General features: G+C 35.6%; 1 protein-coding gene across 9 annotated transcripts in view; it reads right to left on the bottom strand.

The window, feature by feature from the left end:
* ARP9 (actin-related protein 9) overlaps positions 1–21,479 on the bottom strand; it is a 329,521-nt gene that overhangs the window by 284,821 nt on the left and 23,221 nt on the right. For all 9 annotated transcript variants that reach the window (XR_016355759.1, XR_016355760.1, XM_089798716.1 and 6 more), the window contains exons 4-5: positions 14,468–14,527; positions 14,210–14,275 (exon numbers count right to left, since the gene is read on the bottom strand). Coding sequence is in view for 7 of the 9 variants with exons in the window: in XM_089798716.1 (XP_089654842.1) it covers positions 14,210–14,275; positions 14,468–14,527 (126 nt within the window). In the remaining 2 variants the exon portion in view is untranslated. The remainder of the gene's footprint in view (positions 1–14,209; positions 14,276–14,467; positions 14,528–21,479) is intronic.

Here is a 21,479-nt window from a genome sequence, read left to right as displayed (position 1 = left end):
TTATTCTAAATTCGCGTAGGAAGTCCTTTGTACTCTCCAAAAATGTCGATTATTTCAGCTTTTACAATGGAATTTAAATTCCGGACTAACTGATCTTGTGGCTTCATAGTAGATTTCTTGATATAATCCAAATCCTTTTCAAATGTTTGGTTTGCACATCAGATTTTTAACATTGATGGTGCTGAATTTAAATCCAAAACAATGTCACTGCTGCTCAATCCAATTCCTGTTATTAGTGGCAGGTATGATGTGAAATTCTGACTGTGTTGTAAGGCCCTACTTGGCATCCACTTCCAGACACTTAGTCACTATGTCGTTTGCCACTATGGAGTCTGCTCAGCCGGACTACAACCAAACTCCTCTTCACAATCTCTCGATTTCATGGCCAACTCCAGATACTTTCATTTTGCCATATCAGTCATATTTAGCTGTCTTAGATAAAAATCCAAGTAGTCATTAAATGATAAATCATTTTGGATTCGGGTAGGAAGTCCTTTGTACTCTCCAAAAATGTCGATTATTTTAGCTTTTACAATGGAATCTGAATTCCGGACTAACTGCTCTTGTGGCTTCATAGTAGATTTCTTGATATAATCCAAATCCTTTTCAGATCTCTGGTTTGCACATCAGATTTTTAACATTGATGGTGCTGAATTTAAATCCAAAACAATGTCACTGTTGCTCAATCCAGTTCCTGTTATTAGTGGCGGGTACAATGTGAAATTCTGACTGTGTTGTAAGGCCCTGCTCGGCATCCACTTCTAGACACTTAGTCACTATGGAGTTGGTGTTGAAATTAAATCCAAAACAAAGTCACTGCTGCTCAATCCATTTCATGTTATTAGTGGCGGGTATGATGTGAAATTCTATGTTGTAAGGCCCTACTCGACATCCACTTCCAGACACTTAGTCACTATGCTGTTTGCCACTATGGAATCTGCTCAGCCCGACTACAACGAAACTCCTCTTCACAATCTCCCGATTTCATAAACTTCCCTACTTTTAAGATAGCTAGTAATCTGTCTTCCACCTTGGACAGCGAGTTAACAATTCAAACAACTGAACTGTATTCGATCACAAATTTACATTACTGACATTCCCAAATTTCCAGGACACGAAAACTGTGAGTTAGCTGAACACTGGGAAATTTGACTTGTCAGAATAGATAGGGTTAACTAGAAAAATTACTGCCTATCTGTACAATGTCCAAAAGGACAATAAAATCATACATGAAAACCACCAACATTTGGTGTGTTCCAATGAAACTACCAACCGCTGCTTAAGAAATGGTGAACAATGGTTTTAAAATTATATGGCTCTGACTACAGAAGCCCACCCTATTTTCCATCAATTTGGCCTTCAATGCTGCTGCCTTACAGATGGGTCATTCATTTTTCTGCAAAAGTCATTTCTTGATGCACTCTGTATGGTGATCATGTCCATATTCCAGAGTCCCAAGCTCCCCATTATCCTCATATTCTTCTTGACAGTTTTGAACGCTTGTCATGCCGACTGTATCTTTTGTCAGAAAATATCATCATTCTATAATCTGCTTTTGATTGAATTTCATGACCAACACATTGTGTTGCTTGTCTCACAGCATCAAAAGTTAGAAAATCTCCTTTTATTTGAAATGCCTCCCTTAAATAGTCCAATCTAGCACGTAGAATCTTGCTCAAAGTATATTGGAAAGGAACTCCAAACATAATCACAAGGCGCCCATAATGCTGATCAAAATCAATTTCTTCTACCACTTTACCTTTTGCAACAAAAAAGAATACAGCACCTCGTCCACAATCACACACCCTACGGTAGTTATCCAATGCCAAAGTTGTTTCTACAACATCTTGTGTCTCAATAAAAACTAGCTTATGTTGCATGATATCCTGTATACATTTCAACAGAAATGGAATGCTTCGGACTTCTAACTCCTTGTTTTAATATTTGCAACATATTTCTGGAACACGTAACATAGCTCTTGGAGATTTATCATCTACTTGGAAAAACCTCACCAATCACCAATCTTAATGGGATTTTAATATCTTAACAGTTTCTTTGTCTTAATGCATGCACAACATGTTGCATCAATGTTATTCCCTTGCCGATCTGGCTGTTTAGTTATAATTAACTAACAAAACCATATGCGTATGCCACATTTCTTGACCGTTGTTACAATTTCAGATGCATTACTTGCTAAGGTTGGAAGTAAAACAACTTCGGCAGCCTGACTCCAAGGCAATCATTTCCATAATCCACACAATGGCACCGTCTCGCATAGTTACAACATTGTCTTCAAATTTTTAAGTCTCAGCATTTTAAACACTTAGTGGACCATCTTCCCATAACCGTTGGGCATTACAACCAACTCCTGCCAAGATTCGTCTTATATTAGCGAAGACGGAGTATGAAAAAATAGACGTCAATTCAATTCCTAGGCGGGGGCCCAACTCCTACTCTGACGTTAATGTTCTCACCGTCATTCCTCAAGAGGCAACATTTCATCTTCCACATAATCTCGCCATTATTTCAACCTGTATATCCTTAACACCTGTAAATCTGCTACCAAGTAGCTTCCAACCTTGGACATAGATTAATGCCCAGCAACAATTACACATTCTGTGTAACATGAGAGTTCATCGATTAAACACAATGCTTATAACACGACACCTATATCATAAAATGCAAGGCTTCCTTCAAAGAAAGTATGACTTCCAATTCAAGTCTGTGCAGAAGATTTCTTCGGCCCAAATTATTTAGTTACTCCACCTTTTGTCGAATGTTGCAATCGCTTTATTTGCTCAAACTTCAAAGAGGCTAGAACTATATGAAAGATCACCTTTGAAAAATTTATTCTTTGGCTCCTTATTCTCCAGCTCCTTGCTAGTCTCCCACTACAACATGCTCCAAATCTCCTTCAGAAGCTGTCAACGCCAAGCACTCCTCTGTTAGTACTGACTAGTGAAACTGGCCTTGGCGTGAATGCCTTCACCCGTGGTCTCCCTGACGTAATGTTTTTCCAGTTATGTGTGGCCGTCGATTAGAAGAGAGGGTGTTTGTGTTGCTATGTTGTGAACTACTGTTATGAGACTTAGTTACCTTCAACCCACTACGTGTTGTTCCTATTGTTAACTTCTGTCGTCACTACTAGAGTGAAAGTATCCGCAAGCAGTATTAACTAAGGAGAGAGTCTAAGCTGCCATCCAAATGCTCCTCTCTAACACGAGTTCTACTACTGCTATTTGGAGCTAGGAAAAATCACTGACAAGACATAACTATAACTATGAAATGATACTCATGGAATATGCTCCTCTTCTGCTACGGAGTGGTTTTCCTCCCTGCTTACCGTCGGAGCATACTATCCTATTCTTCTTCCTATTGTCTGAAACTCCAACTTCTTGTAGCTAAATATATATATATATATAACAATTCGAATCTCGGTTCTGAAAAATGCAGATGAAAGTACTAAGTTTTACCAGTCCTTCCTGTAAGCACAGGCTATCAGCTCTACCTTCTTGTGCCCCAATACTAAATTAAAGAACTAATTCTTATCAATATTATGAATTTAACACATTGATCATTCTAATAACGACTTTATAGATTCGTCTTTGATATCAATCTCACAGACTGGCAAGAAAACCAGCTCTGATACCATTGTAATATCCCTTGCAAGATATTAGCTGATATCTCTTTTGAACAAAATAATCAAAACTAGAACATTCCAAATGTATTCCAGCACAAACGAATCTAGTACAATAGCTGACAGATGTTTAACCAGCTTCTTCTTATTAATAATAATATTCAAACTCAAAAATAGACAAATGGAATACAATACGATGTTTAAACCATAGATTATTCACCAATTAATAACAGTTCCTTTCAAAATAATATTCAGAATTCCAGGCATATAGAAATGTATTACAAAACTTATGTTAAAACCAGAAACTCCCATACAACTCCGCAAGTATGTTATTGTATTATACAACAGCAATACAATAACCAGTACACAAAACCCCAATCCTAAATACAAAATTAACAGTCGGATTGGAATATTGGGATAAAAACCTATAAGCGCAAATGAAACACTTGAAGTGATGTTCCCGAGACAATGGGTTTGCGTCCACTGTCTGCTACCACAAGGGGCTACATCCTCCAACTAGTTGAAAGCTGAAGGTTTTTGAGACTCTCAAAAGAGAGAAAACTGAATTGAATCATAAAATCAAGCATACCCAGCCATGGGTCTCTTTCCCCTTTTAAAACACAAACTGAGACTCTTTGACTCCCCTCTGGCCTTCGTCCTATTCCTTGTGACTTCAACTTCACTCTAATAAATCATCTTATTCCTTCTCGTCCTCTTGTGACCACATGGAATATTAATTTGACCTTTAATAACAAATCTCCAGCTTACATAGTCAATTTAATATCGTAAATTTGTTCCCTCTTAAAATTCTAATGTCCCCAAAGAAGGGACATTACACCCAAGCAATTTCAAGTTTGGAGGTTTAAGATCTCGTCTCCTTCCCATTTAGTGTGTTCCTCTATTAGGCCCTTCAATATGATTGAGAGTTTGAGAAAGTCTTATTCCTCAATTGCTCCTCTCTCATGTTGTGATCAGCTTTTGGTTCCAAGTAGTGATGATTGGAATCCGGTACTTAAGGCCACAGCTTTATAATTATTTATGTAGTACAAAGATGTCTTCACCTGGACCTACAAGGATTTGAAGGAGTGCCTTTGGAAATTTGTATTTATCGCATTCCACTGGTACATAGAGTATAGCCTATATGAAAAAGACTGCACTAAATGAACAAAAATTATGTCATGAGGGTGGACGAGAAAATAGTGGATGCTAGAAGCAAGCATTGTTTTTTGGGTTCAAACCAACGAATATGTATCACCCATCATGATTTCACCAAAGGAGGCAAACCAGATCTGTATTTGTGTGGACTTTTAGTACCTAAATGCAATTACTATTACAGATCCATTTACCATACCATTCACAAATAGTTCTCTCGTCAAATAGTGGGGATATTTTACATGTGGAATGACTTGTTGCTCTACACTTTCTTTAATCAAAATATGTGAAAGATGTTGTGGATATTATTGTTCTTGGGAAATTCAAATTTATAAGCTACTTTGTGTACCTTCCTCAAGATAATATATGGTCCACAAAGTCAAGTCTTTACTTATACTTCTCCACTTAACTTTTGATAGAGGATTGCTTATATGGTTGTAGCTGACAAAGATACTAATTCTCCAACTTTAAATGTCCTCTACATGCAATTTTATTCCGCATAGATCTTTGTTGATTTTGTGCTTGATGCAAGTTGTATTTAAGGGTATTCATAACGTACATACTCTATTGTGAAAAATGTTCTACCCCTAATGCTTAGCTTTCTTGAGAAATCAAAATTCCAAAAGTAGTTAGTTATTACCTATACAATCCTTCCCTTGAACTTTGGATAGCCCTATTATAAAATCCTTGGAGGTACTCCCACATTTTAAGTCTAGTATGAATAAGGGTTGTAAAAGACCTGCTGGGTGGCTTTGCACAATTTTGTTTCTCTGGCAGATCATACATTCTTGTGTGTGCTTCAAAACATCTATCTTGAGGCCTTTCCAAAAATACTTCTCCCATGTTTGCCTATAGCTATTATAATATCCTTGGTGGTCTACCAATAGATTGTCGTGGTACTCCCTAATGATTTTATCCTTCATTCTTGGGTTGCACATAAGGAATATCTTGTCCTTATAAAGGATAATCTCTTCTACTTTGTACTCTTTATATGAAAAAATCCCTTTTAGTATCATATTGATCTATGGATCTTTGGCATACTCTAGCATGATGTCATTTTTTCAATCTTCAACAATGCTTTTTATGGTGTTCAAATGGGGTCATTTGCACAAGGCATTTGCTAAGATACTATTCATTCCCATGATGTTCTCTACATCAAAATCATAAACTATGTTTTGGCTTACCCACTTCTAGTAGCAGTCATTTACATTTTTCTGTCATGAACCCTAAAACTATTATGATATGTCTCGGCATCAAATTTTCCACAAACCAAGTATTGTCTAATTTTGGCCACATAAGAACCACTCAAATTCCTTCACTAAAAGCATCACACCGCAATTCAAAGGATGACATGAAATCAGGGATAGCTAGAACAAAGAGCAAGGTAATTGCTTCCTTTTGTCTTTCAAAAGTGTGTCCAGACACTTCACTCCCCACAAAGGCTTATTCTTTGATCATGTAATGTCCCCCAATTTAATAGGTCCCTAGAGCTAGGATTTGTCAACTCATCATTGCGACCCTCGTGAGTTGACGATTGGTTTTGGGGGGTCTCTCTTGCACATTTGCTATTTTTGGCAAGGCAATGTTGGCAGTGATGGTTGTCAATTTGCAATCTTGAGCTCAAGACAAGATTACTTATTGGAGAGTCATTTATTGCATTTATCATAAGACTTTATAATTATTAAATGCGCCTATTATTATTAATGTGCTTTAGGGCCTGTTTGGTTGCTGGAATACAACTGGAATAGGAATAGGAAATTAGAATATGATTTGTATTCTTTGTTTGGTGCGTGGAATAGGAATAGGGAATAGGAATACGTATTCTCATTTTAGCCCCAAAATGAGCTTTTGTCCATTCCAAAAAATACCTGTAATTGGAATTGCTATTCTTGCATTCATTTTAACTTTCTCAAATTTGATTAAATTTTCAAATCCACTTTGACCTGGGGTGAGCGCTGGAACTTTGTTTTCAATATTTTCAAATATTTTAACGATTTTCCAATGGCGCCGATTGCATCTTTAGAAATATTTTCAAATGGCACTAATTGCAAGTTAACCCTATTCGAATTTAAGCTTGCATAACCAAACAAGGGATAAACAAGATTAGATTGCATTTTTCCATTCCTATTCTTCATTCTCCATTCTCATTCAAATTTTCTATTCTAATTCTCAATTCCTACACTTGCAACCAAACGGGCCCTTATATTATAAAGTAATTGCACTTTATATTATTAAGTAATGCCTTAAATGAAAAGTGTAATGGAGAAGATAGGTTGCACAAGAGCATTATAAATATGGCTCTCATTTTGAGAAAAGCATCCTTGATTATTATTTTGCTTTTACTTTTGAAACCAAACGGGCCCTTATATTATAAAGTAATTGCACTTTATATTATTAAGTAATGCCTTAAATGAAAAGTGTAATGAAGAAGATAGGTTGCACAAGAGCATTATAAATATGGCTCTCATTTTGAGAAAAGCATCCTTGATTATTATTTTGCTTTTACTTTTGATATCTGGCTGAGGATTTCTGAAAGTGTTGAATTTGTTTTGAAGATTGTCTTGCAAATCATTGCTGAAGTATAATAATTTGCCTTCTCTTCCTCGACTGTTTCATTCTATTTCTAAGGAGAGATATTGGTGAAAGGAATAACAATTGATTACAAGGAGATTGTGGTTGCTGAAGTTGATAATTTCCTATGTTAGCTATCTGGAGTCACTAATTGTGCCTTCTAAGGACTGGCGATTCATTCTTTTTGCCTAGAAAGGACTCCTAGTCCTTGTCTTCACCGCTCTTTGTTTCTTTTCTTCTTCTTGTTCTTGTTGCTGGCTTTTCTTGGACACCGTTTGGTGCTCCTGCTGTTGTTAGCTCTCTTGTTGTAATCTTCCAATCCCATAGACCTTTTGGTGGTCTTTTGTTGGACATTTATTATTATCTTATCTTATCTAGGCAGCGGCTGAACATAGAGAAGCTGCATTTCACTGGACGGGCCTGTATTACTTCCTCAAAGGCCTGCATGAGTAATTTCCAGGCCCTGCATTTGATATTCAAGCACCTTGATCTGTGGCTCAGGCAGCATTTGAAATTTAGGAGCCTGCCATGACTTTAATGAGACCTGCGATTTCATTTAGAGGCTCGCACCACATATTTCAGGCCTGTGTTTCACCTTTTAGCTGACCATTTTGTTATCTGGAAACCATACAGTGTTTCGTAAGAATTACAATATTGCTAAGGCTGCGATTATTGGATTGTGGAGTCAAGTTTTAATGTGCATGCTGCTGCACATATTAGAGGAGGATATTTTGCAATTATCGGGTTCCCTCTCTATTCTTAATTTATTTATAAATGCTGAATTACGGAATTAGATATAATTCTAATTGTGAGCAAATTCCCTTGCATTTGTGATCGTGTTCCTTCAATATTTGACTTTGTCATTTTCTTCAAGCATTTGTTATTTGGAAAAAATCAAAAAAAACATATATTCCCAAAAAGAAAAAAAAATCAGAAAAAAACATTGAAACACAAAATATTTATTATTTTCATCAGCATTTCAATTGGAGACTAGACAAGATCTTTATAGATCAGGCTCATGAATGGTGTAGCTAATTTGGAGAATCATTTTACAAAGCATCTAGTGTAACTACATAGTCCCAAAATACCCCTTAGTTTTGTTAGGGATTTGGGTTTTCGCCATTCCTTAATGGCTTTAATCTTCTTTTCATGTATACTTACCCCTTGTGCACTAATCTTGTGGCCCAAGTAAAGGCTTCAAGGCCACACTCACATTTTGAAGCTTCACTATACAAAGGTCTCATTCTTGTTTGAAAATCTTTAGGCCTTCCTCAATCTATTTGAAAAGTTATTTCCATGTCTTCTTGTAGATAAGTGTATCATCAAAAATGAGTAGGAACTTCCTTAGTTGTTTCGAGAATATATGATTCGTACACGACTAAAATGTTGTTGGGGCATTTGTTAGTCAAAAAGATAGGACTAAGAACATTATATGCCCGTAATGACATTGAAAATCAGTTTTACGAATGTTTGTTTTCCTCATAATTTGATGATACCTTGATCGTAAGCCAATTTTGGATAAGTATCTGAAGACTAGCTCCATGGATTTCGTTGATTAGCTTGTCAATTCTTAGCATAGGATATTGGTTTTATATAGCTTTTTTGTTAAATCCCTCTCCATAGTCTATACAAATTCTTATGATACAATACTTTTCCTTGACTAGTACAATGTATGATGCAAAAGAACAGGAGCTAGGTTGAATATGACCTATTTAGAGTAATTCCTTACTAGTTTTTTGATCTCTTCTTTGAACTTATGGGGGTTTTGTTAAAGTGTTGTGATTATTGATTTTGCGCCTTCTTCAAATTCTATTATATGCTCAATCCACCTTTGGGGAATCTCGTCATATTTTCTTCTATTTACTCAAAAGATCAGTTTGAAGTCAATGGAGATTGTTTGCCATGGGTGGAGCTTATCAAGGATCATACACTGAGCAGCCAATTCTCCTTTCCCATCTATAAAATAAGATTCCATTCTTTTGCAAGAGAGTACTTTTGGGGGTCCGTCAAGTAATCCATGCTAACTCCTTTTCCCTCATGCTCAAGCAACATAAGGAGTAGGTCCAAGGAGTGTCGAACATTACATCAACATCTAATGCTACTACATAAAAATCTTCTTTTATGGGGTGTTACCCTAATGAGATTTCTAGTTGGGAAATTGTTTCGGGAAATCTAACTGGAGCTTTCTAGCTCTAGTTGTTATAATTCCCTTAAAGCCTTTTAGTTTCAACTTTATTCTTGCAAATTTCATCAATGAAATTTTGGGATGCCCCACTATCCACTAGGGTGATAATCTTTGTCCTTTAAGGGTACTTTTGAATTTAAATGGACAGCGCTTGAAGCCTTGAGCAATGATGGCCAAAGTTCAATGCTCTTCATCTTCATACCTTATCTTCTGCTAAGGTTTTCTTTGATCTCCTCATTAGTGGTCGCTTCCATTTTATGGGCTCGGCCTCCCTTCCAAATAAGTGTCCACATTCCCATGGTACTTTACATGTCAAGCACAAATTCGTCCTTTTTAGTTCATCTTGTCATTTTTGGGTGTTTCTGTCTCAACATATATGTTGAGGTTCCCAAATTTCATTACAATGGAGGCATGTACTTCTCTAGCATCCTAGCTGTGCTTTTCATCTTTACAAGGATACTTAGAATGTGAATTGGAGGTAAATTCAATGTACTTATCTTTTATGGGTTAATTTCAAATTTCATTGCCTTCTGAATTTCTTCTTCCAAGTTTTTTGGGTGAATGGTACTCACCATGCTTCTAATAGATTCTTTCACTCCCTCTGCAAAGAGATAAGAAGGGCTTTCTTCAGAGATTTCTCGTACCATGACCGTAAAATTTAATTGATCGTTTATTGGAGGAGAATGACTAATTATATTTTCAATTTGATGCAAGGATCTTGACCAAACTTCAACTCTGATTCTGAATATGAGTTTATTTATACATATCTTTATCCTATAATAATTCTTGTCTTATGCATGCGGACCTTCCTTCTACAGTACTGATGCAGATTTATTTATCCAAGTATATATTGTTCAGAATCTGCAGACTGAGATCTTTATGCCTTATATTGATATTGTTCTGCAGTTGTAAATAATGCATATATATATAAGCATTGAGACATGATCATATAAGGGCATGACCCCATGTGGTCATGCCTCAATACATATTGAATTAGTCAGATATAACAACGCTTCAAAAAAACAAATCAGTGTTAACTCAACCGATACATATTAACAAGATCAGTGATAACACAACCAACACATACTAATGTAATTAGAACCAATGCATTTTTAACATAATCAGAACTGATACATATTATGTAATCAATGATAATGTTTGTTAATCAGAATACAACTAATATATATGATAGTTCACTTTGACATTTTGATAATATAAGTTTATGATATATAAATATATATATATTTGCTTCAATTTACTATGAGGCTAATATTCTCAACAATGACAACTAAATTTTGCAATTTGGTGGGGAACTCTTCAACTATTCCTTGTTGCTTTAGTTGACTTAATTTTTTTTAGTGTCATTACAGATGTCTTCTATCAAATCTTTTGATCAGTTCTTGTGTGAATTCATCATAAGTGGTTACCCATTGGTGACCATCATGGGTTGTTCACGTCAAATAGAGCAAAACAGATTTAATAACATTTTCCTTTGCCATGGGGCTTAGAAAAGATAAGTGTCCAATTTTTGGACCTGTCAACTTGCCATGATTTTTCCTAATCCGTCAAAGTTAAGAAGGGTTATATTTCTCACACTTCCTTTTTATCCTTATCTAGTTGTTCCTTTCTTTTCTTATTAGGGGCATCTTTCATTTTGTCACATTAATCCCTTAAACACACAATTCTCTTGAATTCAGGGTCAAGTTTCGAGTGTGCTTCTACAATTTGATCACCACTATTCATAGATGGAAGGTTAGCTTCTTCTTCTTCCATGTGTTCCTCCCTAGGTAGAAAGAGAGGTCTTGTTCGCCTAAGGTTCGATACCCTTGGGAAGATATTATTATTATTCTCTAGTGGTTGGAGTTAGTATTTGTCCCATTTGTCCATGAAGGTCCTCTACTTATTGCTCAATTGTTTGCTCGTGGAGGGTGTAAGCTTCCTTCTTTCTCATTCCAAAGCCCTTTGGCTAGTTCGCATCAATTGTCTTTTACCGGATGACAAGAAAGACGATCTAATACCAATTGCAATGTCCCCTTCCTACTTTGCCATAGAATTTCCCCTAGAATCACAATTGCAACAAATTAGAATTAGGTACTACATCTTACCAAGTAAAATATCTCCTTAAATAATGAAACTAGATTTGAATCCTACAAACACATGTAAGAAACATATGCAATATTCTAATATAGATATAAAATCAATCATCAATATTAGCAAAAACACATTTTATACTTCATACTGATGGAAAGACATGATGGGTCTGCCCGAAGTCATTTCTACAACAAGCCTAAGAGTGGATATCTGCCACAGCCCTCTTGCTTGGCCACTTGTACATGCTTTTCCCAATCATGTCTTGACTCTATAAAAACAATTGTCGTCTTGTGGAGTCGGGTGAAGGTTGTAAGCGTTACTTAAATCTATAATTGCCCTTTGACCTAGGCCGCAACAGTCCTTCTAGGACAGCCTTCTTACAAGCCTTTTGCCACCCTTTTCTCACACCTCAGGCCCTTCATTTCAAGATGGGATTCAGACAGTCCCACTTTACATAATTGTCATCATAGGAAACAAAGATCAACAATGATATATGAAGATCAACATAGTCTTAGGCATTATCCAATATATGTATAAAAACAACATATATTCAATTAATAATAATGATGGACAATCATAATAGATATACTAGTAGATATGAGTTTAAAGATGTATTGAGTTTATTGAACAATGTACTTCCTGTATGGCCTCCTTGCTGAATGTGGTACCACTGTTATAAGTTGTACCAGAAGTACATTCAGTTGCCTCTCTCAGATCATTGTTGTCTTTTGCTATATGGTCAGTGTCATTGCTGTCTATATCTTTTTTACCACTCTTGTAGTTGACTCAAATGTATTCATATCTCCATTTCTTGGAACAGAAGGGTTTTGACTTTTTCTGAGGTTATGACGTTCTTGGTAGGTAGTGTCTCTTCGTATTTTAAATTCTTAATTAATTGCCTCCAAACCATTTGCTGTTTGCAACACGTTTAACAGGTTTAATGAGATTGCCACTCATAAAAGGATCATAATTGTTATTTAGCACATATCCTCCACAGGGAATGCTTCAATTCTTGCAGTAAATTTGTGAAGACAATTTCCTAGTTTATTGAATATCTTGTTGATCTCTTATTGTGGGAGCATGACATACATTCATACATACATTATATATATGTGTGTGTGTGTGTCTATATATTCAACAGAACCAACTGAATCTTCTACCTTTATATATTTCCCCTTAATTTGCTGATCCTGTTTAGCTTCAAATGTTTGGAACTGATGAAGGAACGATACGCTTAGATTCAGGTTTTTCAAATTGATTTAGGTATTGTGAAGGGTACTCATGCCGAGGACCTAAGAGATATGTGAAGGGTGCATAACTGAACCATCTGGAAAAACAGATTCCTCAAGAGAAAAAGGGTGACAGGAAACATTGATGAAAAATTGAATCTATCAGAAGATTTAAATTTCAATTAACCAAGCTGCCTCCTACATGTGGCACTTCATTTAGCACAACAAACATCTATACCTGTTTATAAAAATCTGACTTGGAGGAGCAGCATGGGCTTTCCTCAGAAATCTTCATTTATACTAAGCTAGACCTGTGGATCAGTCCAAGCAACGGGCACAATCCTCCCTTTCAAGGAGGCTGATGTCTTATTGCACCTAAATATCCAATGGTTTTATCATTTCACAAAATCACAGTGAAACATATCTGTACATATACTCATTTGTTGTACCTTAACTTTTATGATTACCAGGCATACAAAGGTTCATTTTTTGTTCTTTATTAGTACTTTGTATTGCCTTATTTGTAAAATGCATTATTATGGTTCTTTTGACAATCGGACACAAAAGATAGATGAAGTATAATGAGTGATGTCAGCAAATAAACATGGATATTGAAGTATGCTAAATTTGGGAATGATTGCATCTAGAAAAGTGCTATGATGCCACATGAGGTAAACAGAATAAGTTATTTTTAACAATGATGCAAAGACATTGGGGGAATGGATATCACTATAGCCCTGGAAGGTTAAACAATGTTCAATGATGGTAAGGTCCAAGCACCTTTGTCAATATCATTACTCATCCTTTAGCCTTGTCACATGAGCTGGAATGGGAATTGTGAACGCCAAATCATTAAAATAAATAAATATTAGAAACATATTCATTCTCAAAGTAAGAGGTCAATATAATGGATAAGATCACATCCATAAGCACTCATGACGTACATGAAAAGTTGGCACATGACAGGTTGTGATATAAGGTAGTTAAATCAATGATCAAAAATTATGGATAAGCAGCAACATTCTGCCAAGTTTTAACCTCAGTATGAGAAGCTCTTTGAATAAATTACAGGATAGTAGTTGGACAAGAATACCATATTGGGCATTTTGGGATAGAGGTACCAACAGAATCAAAGATGTAATGAGCGTAAAGGAAGGAATAATGAAAATACCAAGTTTGGGAGTCATGGTAAGTACCAGCAAGAATGCTTACCACTTGTGAATCTATCTTAAGCATACCAAAATCTTCATTTCATCTTCCGCGCATTAGACATTACTATTTCCTAGAAAAACTAAAATAAATCATTTCATATTTGATAAATAGAAATGGTTCCCCACAAATTACCTTACGGAACCAGGGCTCTCTCCCTCTTTCAAAGTTTGTAGGTTGCACTTTCAAGTGTGATGTAATCTGTGGCACAATTTTCATTTTAGTCAGCATATAGCGATTTAGTTCAAAACACATAACCATAATTATAGAAAAGTTGCCAAAATAGTGCAAATTCCAGATTGCAATAACAAAACAGAAGCCCTGTTGCAATGCAATGTACATGATCAACACTTGACCAAACCTAAGGACTGATCCAAACAATGCTCTTCTTACCATCTCATAGGTTTCTTCACGCTCCCTTTGTCGAACAGGTGATATGGGAGATGTATAAATCTGCACGTGCAAAGAGTGCCAAGAGCAATAAGTAAATTCACCAGCGAATTAGATTCATGATAGCTTGAATTCAAATTGTAGTTTTAAGCCCATATTAACAGAAGCAGAACTGCAAGGGGCCATCATAATCTGAAAACCTCATCACAAGAACATGATGTTTCTTAGAATGTCCAGGCCAGTGAAAAATGGCAGGTTAACATAGAACTTCATATTTTAAAATTAAAAAATTGAAAAATCAATTATTTTTGTCTGTTATCACATTCTCCATAACCATTTCAGCATGATCCATAAAATGTTGTCTTTTCCTGGTTCCATTGTCACAGTAAGCCCTCACTTGAGATTAACCTGTATTCAGTCAGTCTCTTAGTGAAGTGTCTCTTTTTGCTTTTCCTATATAGCTTACTTTTTCCAACAGTTTGATTTTTTAAGTAGATCTCCGTGAGTTAAATATGATGTGTCTGCTTCTAGAGAGTTATAAGATTTGTAACTCCTCTTGGTGTGAAAGTTAAAATTCAATATTTCTTACATTAGTATAAAATATCACAGAAATTCAGTTATCTATAATTTAGAAGGAAAGCAGAAAGAAACCTTGCTAAATACGATCTCTGTATTTGGCTGTAATGGCAAGTTAATGGTTAATGATTGATTTACTTTAGGTACTATAATATTATTAGAATTCTTTTTGCATAAATCTCACCGACAGATCGCAATTCATTGGACTATGTAAAGATATGGTCCAGTGAATAACAATCTGTTGGTGAGATACATGAGGAACAAAAATAATATTATATCAATAACATTAAAACCCAGTGGAACATTGTCCAGTGACATGGTCAAGCAACCATTTAACATGCTCCATCTATTGAAAAGTCACAATAATATAGCCTCCTAAGTCACTATCAGAGTTCTGATCAAGTCTATGTATCACGGGGATGAATCCCCTTTATTTTCAGACCCTATAGAGAACATCAGGTGAGCTTAGCATCGGGGATCCAAACAAATGTCGTGGAGCCAAAAACTTATGATTGATTATGGGTTTACAGCCAAACCAGGCATCTTTCAGAGTTTTCTTTTTGACAACTCCTATAGGAGAGAGATTGATGAGTCCATCTTGTTTTATGACTTCTGCTTTTTCACTTGTTGTCTTGGGCATCTTTATACTGTATTGTCCAACTTTCTTACCTTTATCAGTTACCTTTGTTTCAATTTCAATTCTTTCTTCATTATTCTCAGTTTTCTTCTTTTTATTCGTGCTAGTTGACTTCTGGTTGTTCTCTGATGTTGCGGTGTACCAACGTTGGTTGTTCTAGCTCTTGTCTTCTTCACAGGTGTTTGCTCACTTGTTTCTGCTACCTCAACTACTCCACCAATAACTTGTTGTGTAGGGGTGTTGATTTGCTTTGTAGTCCTCTTTCCTTTGATCTTTGCATATGTTTCAGGTATTGCTTTGGGTTTCTCTGTCCTAATTAAACTACTTCCTTCTCCTGTTGCTTGCTTACCTTTTAGATTTTCCATTAGTTTTCTTTTCTTCCTGTAAATCTTATGCTTCTCAAATTCTAACGTAACTCTTTTATATACCTATTCATAGGTTCCAAACCTCTGTGCTTCCTTATCCTTTGGCAAACTCAACAAATGATCAATGTTCTAGATGAGTTCCTTTTCATGTATCTCATAACCCATAGGTGGTATCCATGATGTTCTAGGTTCTACTGTTTTGATCTTGCAGGTGTTTGTGTCTACTAGGAAACATATAGTATCTTTGTACTTTTCTACAATATGAGGTGGAATTGTGTATCTCTCATGCATTTTCTCTTGGAACTCCTTAAAGTATCTCCACATTACTGAATTAAAGTTCTCTCCTAATTGACTTATGTATTCATTAATCTGATAGATAGCAACGCCTATCTGATTTCCAAACTACTTTACTGATACCAGAAAAGAAGTTATGTACATAAAAATATATACATACCAACAATGATTTGTACTTCATTTGTCGAGTTGAATTCTCTTCAGATTCACCAGCAATTGACTTCTAACCATATCAACTAGATTGTAGCACTTACCCAATGTAACTATCTCATAGGTGGCTTGCACCACTCCTCCAGGCATACTGTTCAACTGACTTGACTGATAAACTTTGTAACTGATAATCATTGAGGCAAAATTCACATCTTGCTCTTTGATATCACTTACAGTCATAGCTCTATGATCTTACTTGGAACTTGTTAAATCTTTAATTTCATCTCTAGAATTCAACCTTAGGGCACACTCCTTGCCAACAGTCAACAATCATGTTATTGCATGAATGAGCTCCTCTGTCACTTCAATTGATTTCTCGCCTTCCAGCCAGATGCATTTCTCATGAAATCTTCTGAGCACATATCCAATCCACTCTTCATCAAAAACTTTAGGTAGGTTCACAATATGCGTTAAACCTTTTGTTCCCAAATGCTTGAATTTCTCCTTCAGCTTTCCATTTTCATCACACATCTTCTGATATTCTTGGTATATATCTGCATCACCTAACGTGATCAGCATGCAATGTATGAAGATCCTAACATCCTCAGTTAGCATCACTATAGGTGGAATAGGCGATAGGGAACCAACTTTATCAGCTTCAGTCGCTTTCAACAGGTGCAATTTGTATTCTGATTCAGAATCCTATAAAATCTCAATTACTACTGGGATATCCACATTTATAGCCAAAATGATCTTTTGAATTTTGTTCTCCAAGCTTCCAATTTCCTATTAAGTTCACTGCTTGACACAACTGGGATTTGTGACTTATTCAATCCGATTTTTCATGAATTCTTCTGAAGTAGCGATTCGCACAATATATAGTTGTATTTACTCAAATTTTCTCACTCGATCACTCTTCAAGATAGTAAGCTAATAATGAAATAGAATAACCATGCATTTATCAACCAAAAAGTGTTTAAATGGCTAGTTTAGTATTTGATGCAATTTCACCGATACACCCTTCACCGACAGTCACCGTTTACCAACAATAACCTTCTTTAGCAATAGCTATCTCTACTTCCAACTGACAGTGTGAATGTATACTTCTTGGAATATGTGACTCTAAAGTAGCCAGATTTATCTTAATTCTTGTACTATATGAGTATTATTACCAATACATCTGATTATGCTAATAGGTGTTGTAGCTCAAGTAATCTAAGGGACTGATAGATAAATCAATGAAATTCTAAGCCCCTAAGCAAATACTTACTTGCTTAGTTAGAGGATGAACACCTGTGTCAGAGGATAAATGTTTACCTTTTGTAGTAATGCTTTCTTCCTTCTTTACCCAAACTTTCTTCATCTCTTCCCTGCCTTGTTCTTGATCAACAATTCTTGTTCCTTTGCTATCTTTATTGACAGAGAATCAGTATCTACAGTTATATGCAGCGCGTCCAAACTTGTGACATATGTAACATGGCAAACCTATTGCTTTCCAAGGTTCATAAGTACTTCAAATATTTCTCAGTCTACAATTTGATGATAGAAGTCTAAGTTTTTCACATGTAAAACACGTAACAAGATTGTCAACTTACTGTCTCATTTAGTTTACCGATTTGTAGGATTTCCTTAATGACTTCCTTATTCTACATTACTCGACCTTATGTCCATAGTGATTGCATGTTCAACAGTATCTAGCAAAACTTCTCTCAAATGTTCTACTAGTTGATTTAGATTTGCACTCATAAGCTTTATGACCATGCTTATTGCAATTGTAACAATAACCATCAAATGATATACCTCTTGGAATGTTCACCTGCCTAGTTCTACAAACTTTTGTTGTGTAACCAAACTTTCCACAACTATAACAAGTAGGCTTATTAGGCTTCTTACATTGCATGATGATAGCATCTTTAGGGTTTTGCACTTGTTGTTCAATTCCAAATTTGGATATCTCTCCAACTTCAAGTTTGTTGTTACAGATATATCCTAGTCTAGTAATATCACCAGGTTTCCTTTTGTTACATCCCAAATTTTGCCCTAATTTTTTATTTGATCATAACTGTTGGTTTAATGAATTATTCCTGATCATGTGAAACAAGTTAGTTAATTATATATGTTGTATCAACTGTTAACAGATTATTTCTTTTTCCTAATCAAGTGAAACAAGTTAGTGAATTACATACGTTGTATCAACTATTAACAGATTATTTCTTTTTCCTAATCATGTGAAAGAAGTTAGTTAATTATATACATTGTATCAACTGTTAACAGATTGATTCTTTTTCCTGATCATGTGAAACGAGTTAGTTAATTATATATGTTGTACCAACTGATAACGAATTATTTCTTTTATGTTCATGTGAAATGAGTTACTTAATATAGACGTTGAGGAAAATAATCAAGCAACCTATAACTGTCATTAGATGATTGACAATTGTTTGATTGGAATTAACAATCAATATATTTTTGAATTAATGTCTTGGCAAGAATGTTTTGATTGGGTGATTGTAGGAAGAAGACTGAAGAGAGGGGAAGTATTGCTAAACGGGATCATCAAAAGGGATAGTCAATTGGTCCAGTTATCAGGATCGACAGGTATGACCTAAGGCTACCTTGGAAAGGATACGAAAACTTGACCACAGATTGCATTATAGGACTGCATGAGCTATTAGGAAAACAATAAAATAAAAACTTAAAATAATTTAAATTAAATATAAATCATACCTTGGAAGATTTATTTTTGACAATTTCTTATTTAATCATTATCATAAACTCTTAAATACGAATATATATATATATATATAAAGATGAAGTGGCACCGATAAATTATAATTATATAATCTATTGATGTCACCTCATCGATATACATATATAAACGTACATAAGGGCTTATAATAATAATAAAATAAAGATTAAACCCTTCAACTTTTAATTCTTTCTCCCTCCTTATTTCTTCTTTTCAAAAATTCAAATTTATGTAGGAATCGAAAAACTTTCTTGATAATCGATGGTAGCCTAAAGGTCACGACTGACCATTAAAAGTCCATTATGAGATCGTTTGGGAGCATCCTCCTCCTTTCTGTGTTATCCTCTTTACTTCCAAGATCTACTACATTTTTTTGTAAATCCTGAGAATCCTGTCCTCTTTGATAATCCATTCTACCCCTACAATCTATGTTCCCCCAAGTTTCCGGTATGGGGACGGTGGGGGACGGCGGGACGAGTTTCCGGAACAGCAAATTTTTTTGGCGATTTGGGGACGGCTATATATATAGGAAAATTTTAAAATATAGTATATACATTGAAATTTGTAAATATACATGTCATTCATACGAAACTAAGCACAAAGCATGTCATTTAAACATTATAGAACCATAACATACAACATTTGAATGCCATCTATGAAATAATATCTGATTTTAGTATTTTACTATTTAGTGTTTTAGTATCCAATTCTCAATATGAATATTAATACAATATCAGAGAACACTGAACAATGAACGTTAAGTTATTAACCATTGTCAATGTCATAAGACTCATAATGATAAGCATGATAAATCATAAATCTGAAAATCAAAATCAAAATATGCCCAAAGCTATAGGCTGCCATAAAGTAATAAGTATCATATAATCAATGTATCATAATCATGTTCATGTTCAACATAAAAAGCAAAACATAGAAAATGAAGCAGATTGCTGCTCCTATTCTGCCTCTACTAATCCATGACATCAAAATCAGAATCCTCCTCACTGTCATCCTCCACAGGAAGCGTAGTCTCATCTAATGGAACCCCAACCAGTCCTGGTGCTATGTCATCCTCATCTATCTGGGCCACATCCTCAGGCTCAACATCCCATCGCAAAGCTGGTGTCTGCCTATACTCTGGAGTCTGGCGATCGGCAAGTCGAAGAGCATGATGCACTGTCACTAGCTTCTCTGCTCTTTTAGAGGTAAGTCTATTCCTCTTGATAGAGTGGATATATGAATATGTGGACCAGTTCCTCTCTGCAGCTGAAGAACTAGCAACCTGTGAAAGGAGGCGACCGGCAAGTATCTTTAACTCAGGTGTATCTCTCCCATGCCAAGTCCACCATCCAATAGGATCCCTCTGTGCCAAAACAACTCTATCCAACCTTGCTTGTGGCTTACCCAAGTTTGGGCCACGAAGGTTGGTGAAGTCAAGGAGCTGTGCACAAAGAGTAGAGGCATCTTGAGTTGAATACATCTTATCAATTGCTTTTGTGAAGCCATCCAAAACCTCAGGATCATCACATGGGAGGCCCCTTCCACTCAACTGTGCATACCATTTGAGATTTAGAGCAAATGCTGCCATATGAAGTGGGGTATTCATTATGTTCCACCTCCGCGTCACAATAGGCCTAATATGCTCCTCATAAAAGCCCAATGTAGGATCCTTTGCCGCAACAATTCTCTTCATCTTACCCAACATGTTGTCAATAGTCTCATAGATCTCTCCTAAACTAGGAGCATTAGTATCAGCATATCTAATGACATCAACAATGGGTGCTATGATAGAGCAAATGTATCTGCAAGATCAAAATGCCAACAAAAAAAAAATCAGAATTAAATTTTAAGAATTTTAAGATTATTAGTAGGAAAATCAGCAAGCAAAAGACTAATAGTAAATTTAAAAACCAACAACTTACTTCATTGGGGACCACCAACTCTCATCAAGGATCCTTTGCCTCACTGTTTTTCCTTCAGTGGACTTAGAATGAGACCATCGTCCCCACTCTGGATTCACCACCATCAATTGAAGGGCCTCATACACCTCAATCATCCTCTCCATCAAGATGAAATATGTGCAATACCTATAGCAACAATTTAAAATTTAAAATTTAAACTTAAACATTAATGATTAAAATTTAAAACAAAAAGCATCACATGTAAGTAAACTTATAAATAATTTTTTTAAATAACTAAAAGTAAACTATAATTATAATTGACATACCTTGTCTCGGCTGGTTT

The sequence above is a fragment of the Cupressus sempervirens genome, chromosome 8 (assembly GCF_028749045.1).
Source record: "Cupressus sempervirens isolate cs-2001-9-10 chromosome 8, ASM2874904v1, whole genome shotgun sequence".
Taxonomy (NCBI): Eukaryota; Viridiplantae; Streptophyta; class Pinopsida; order Cupressales; family Cupressaceae; genus Cupressus; species Cupressus sempervirens.
Note: the sequence above shows the minus strand (reverse complement) of the source record. Positions and strands in the feature narration are given on the sequence as shown.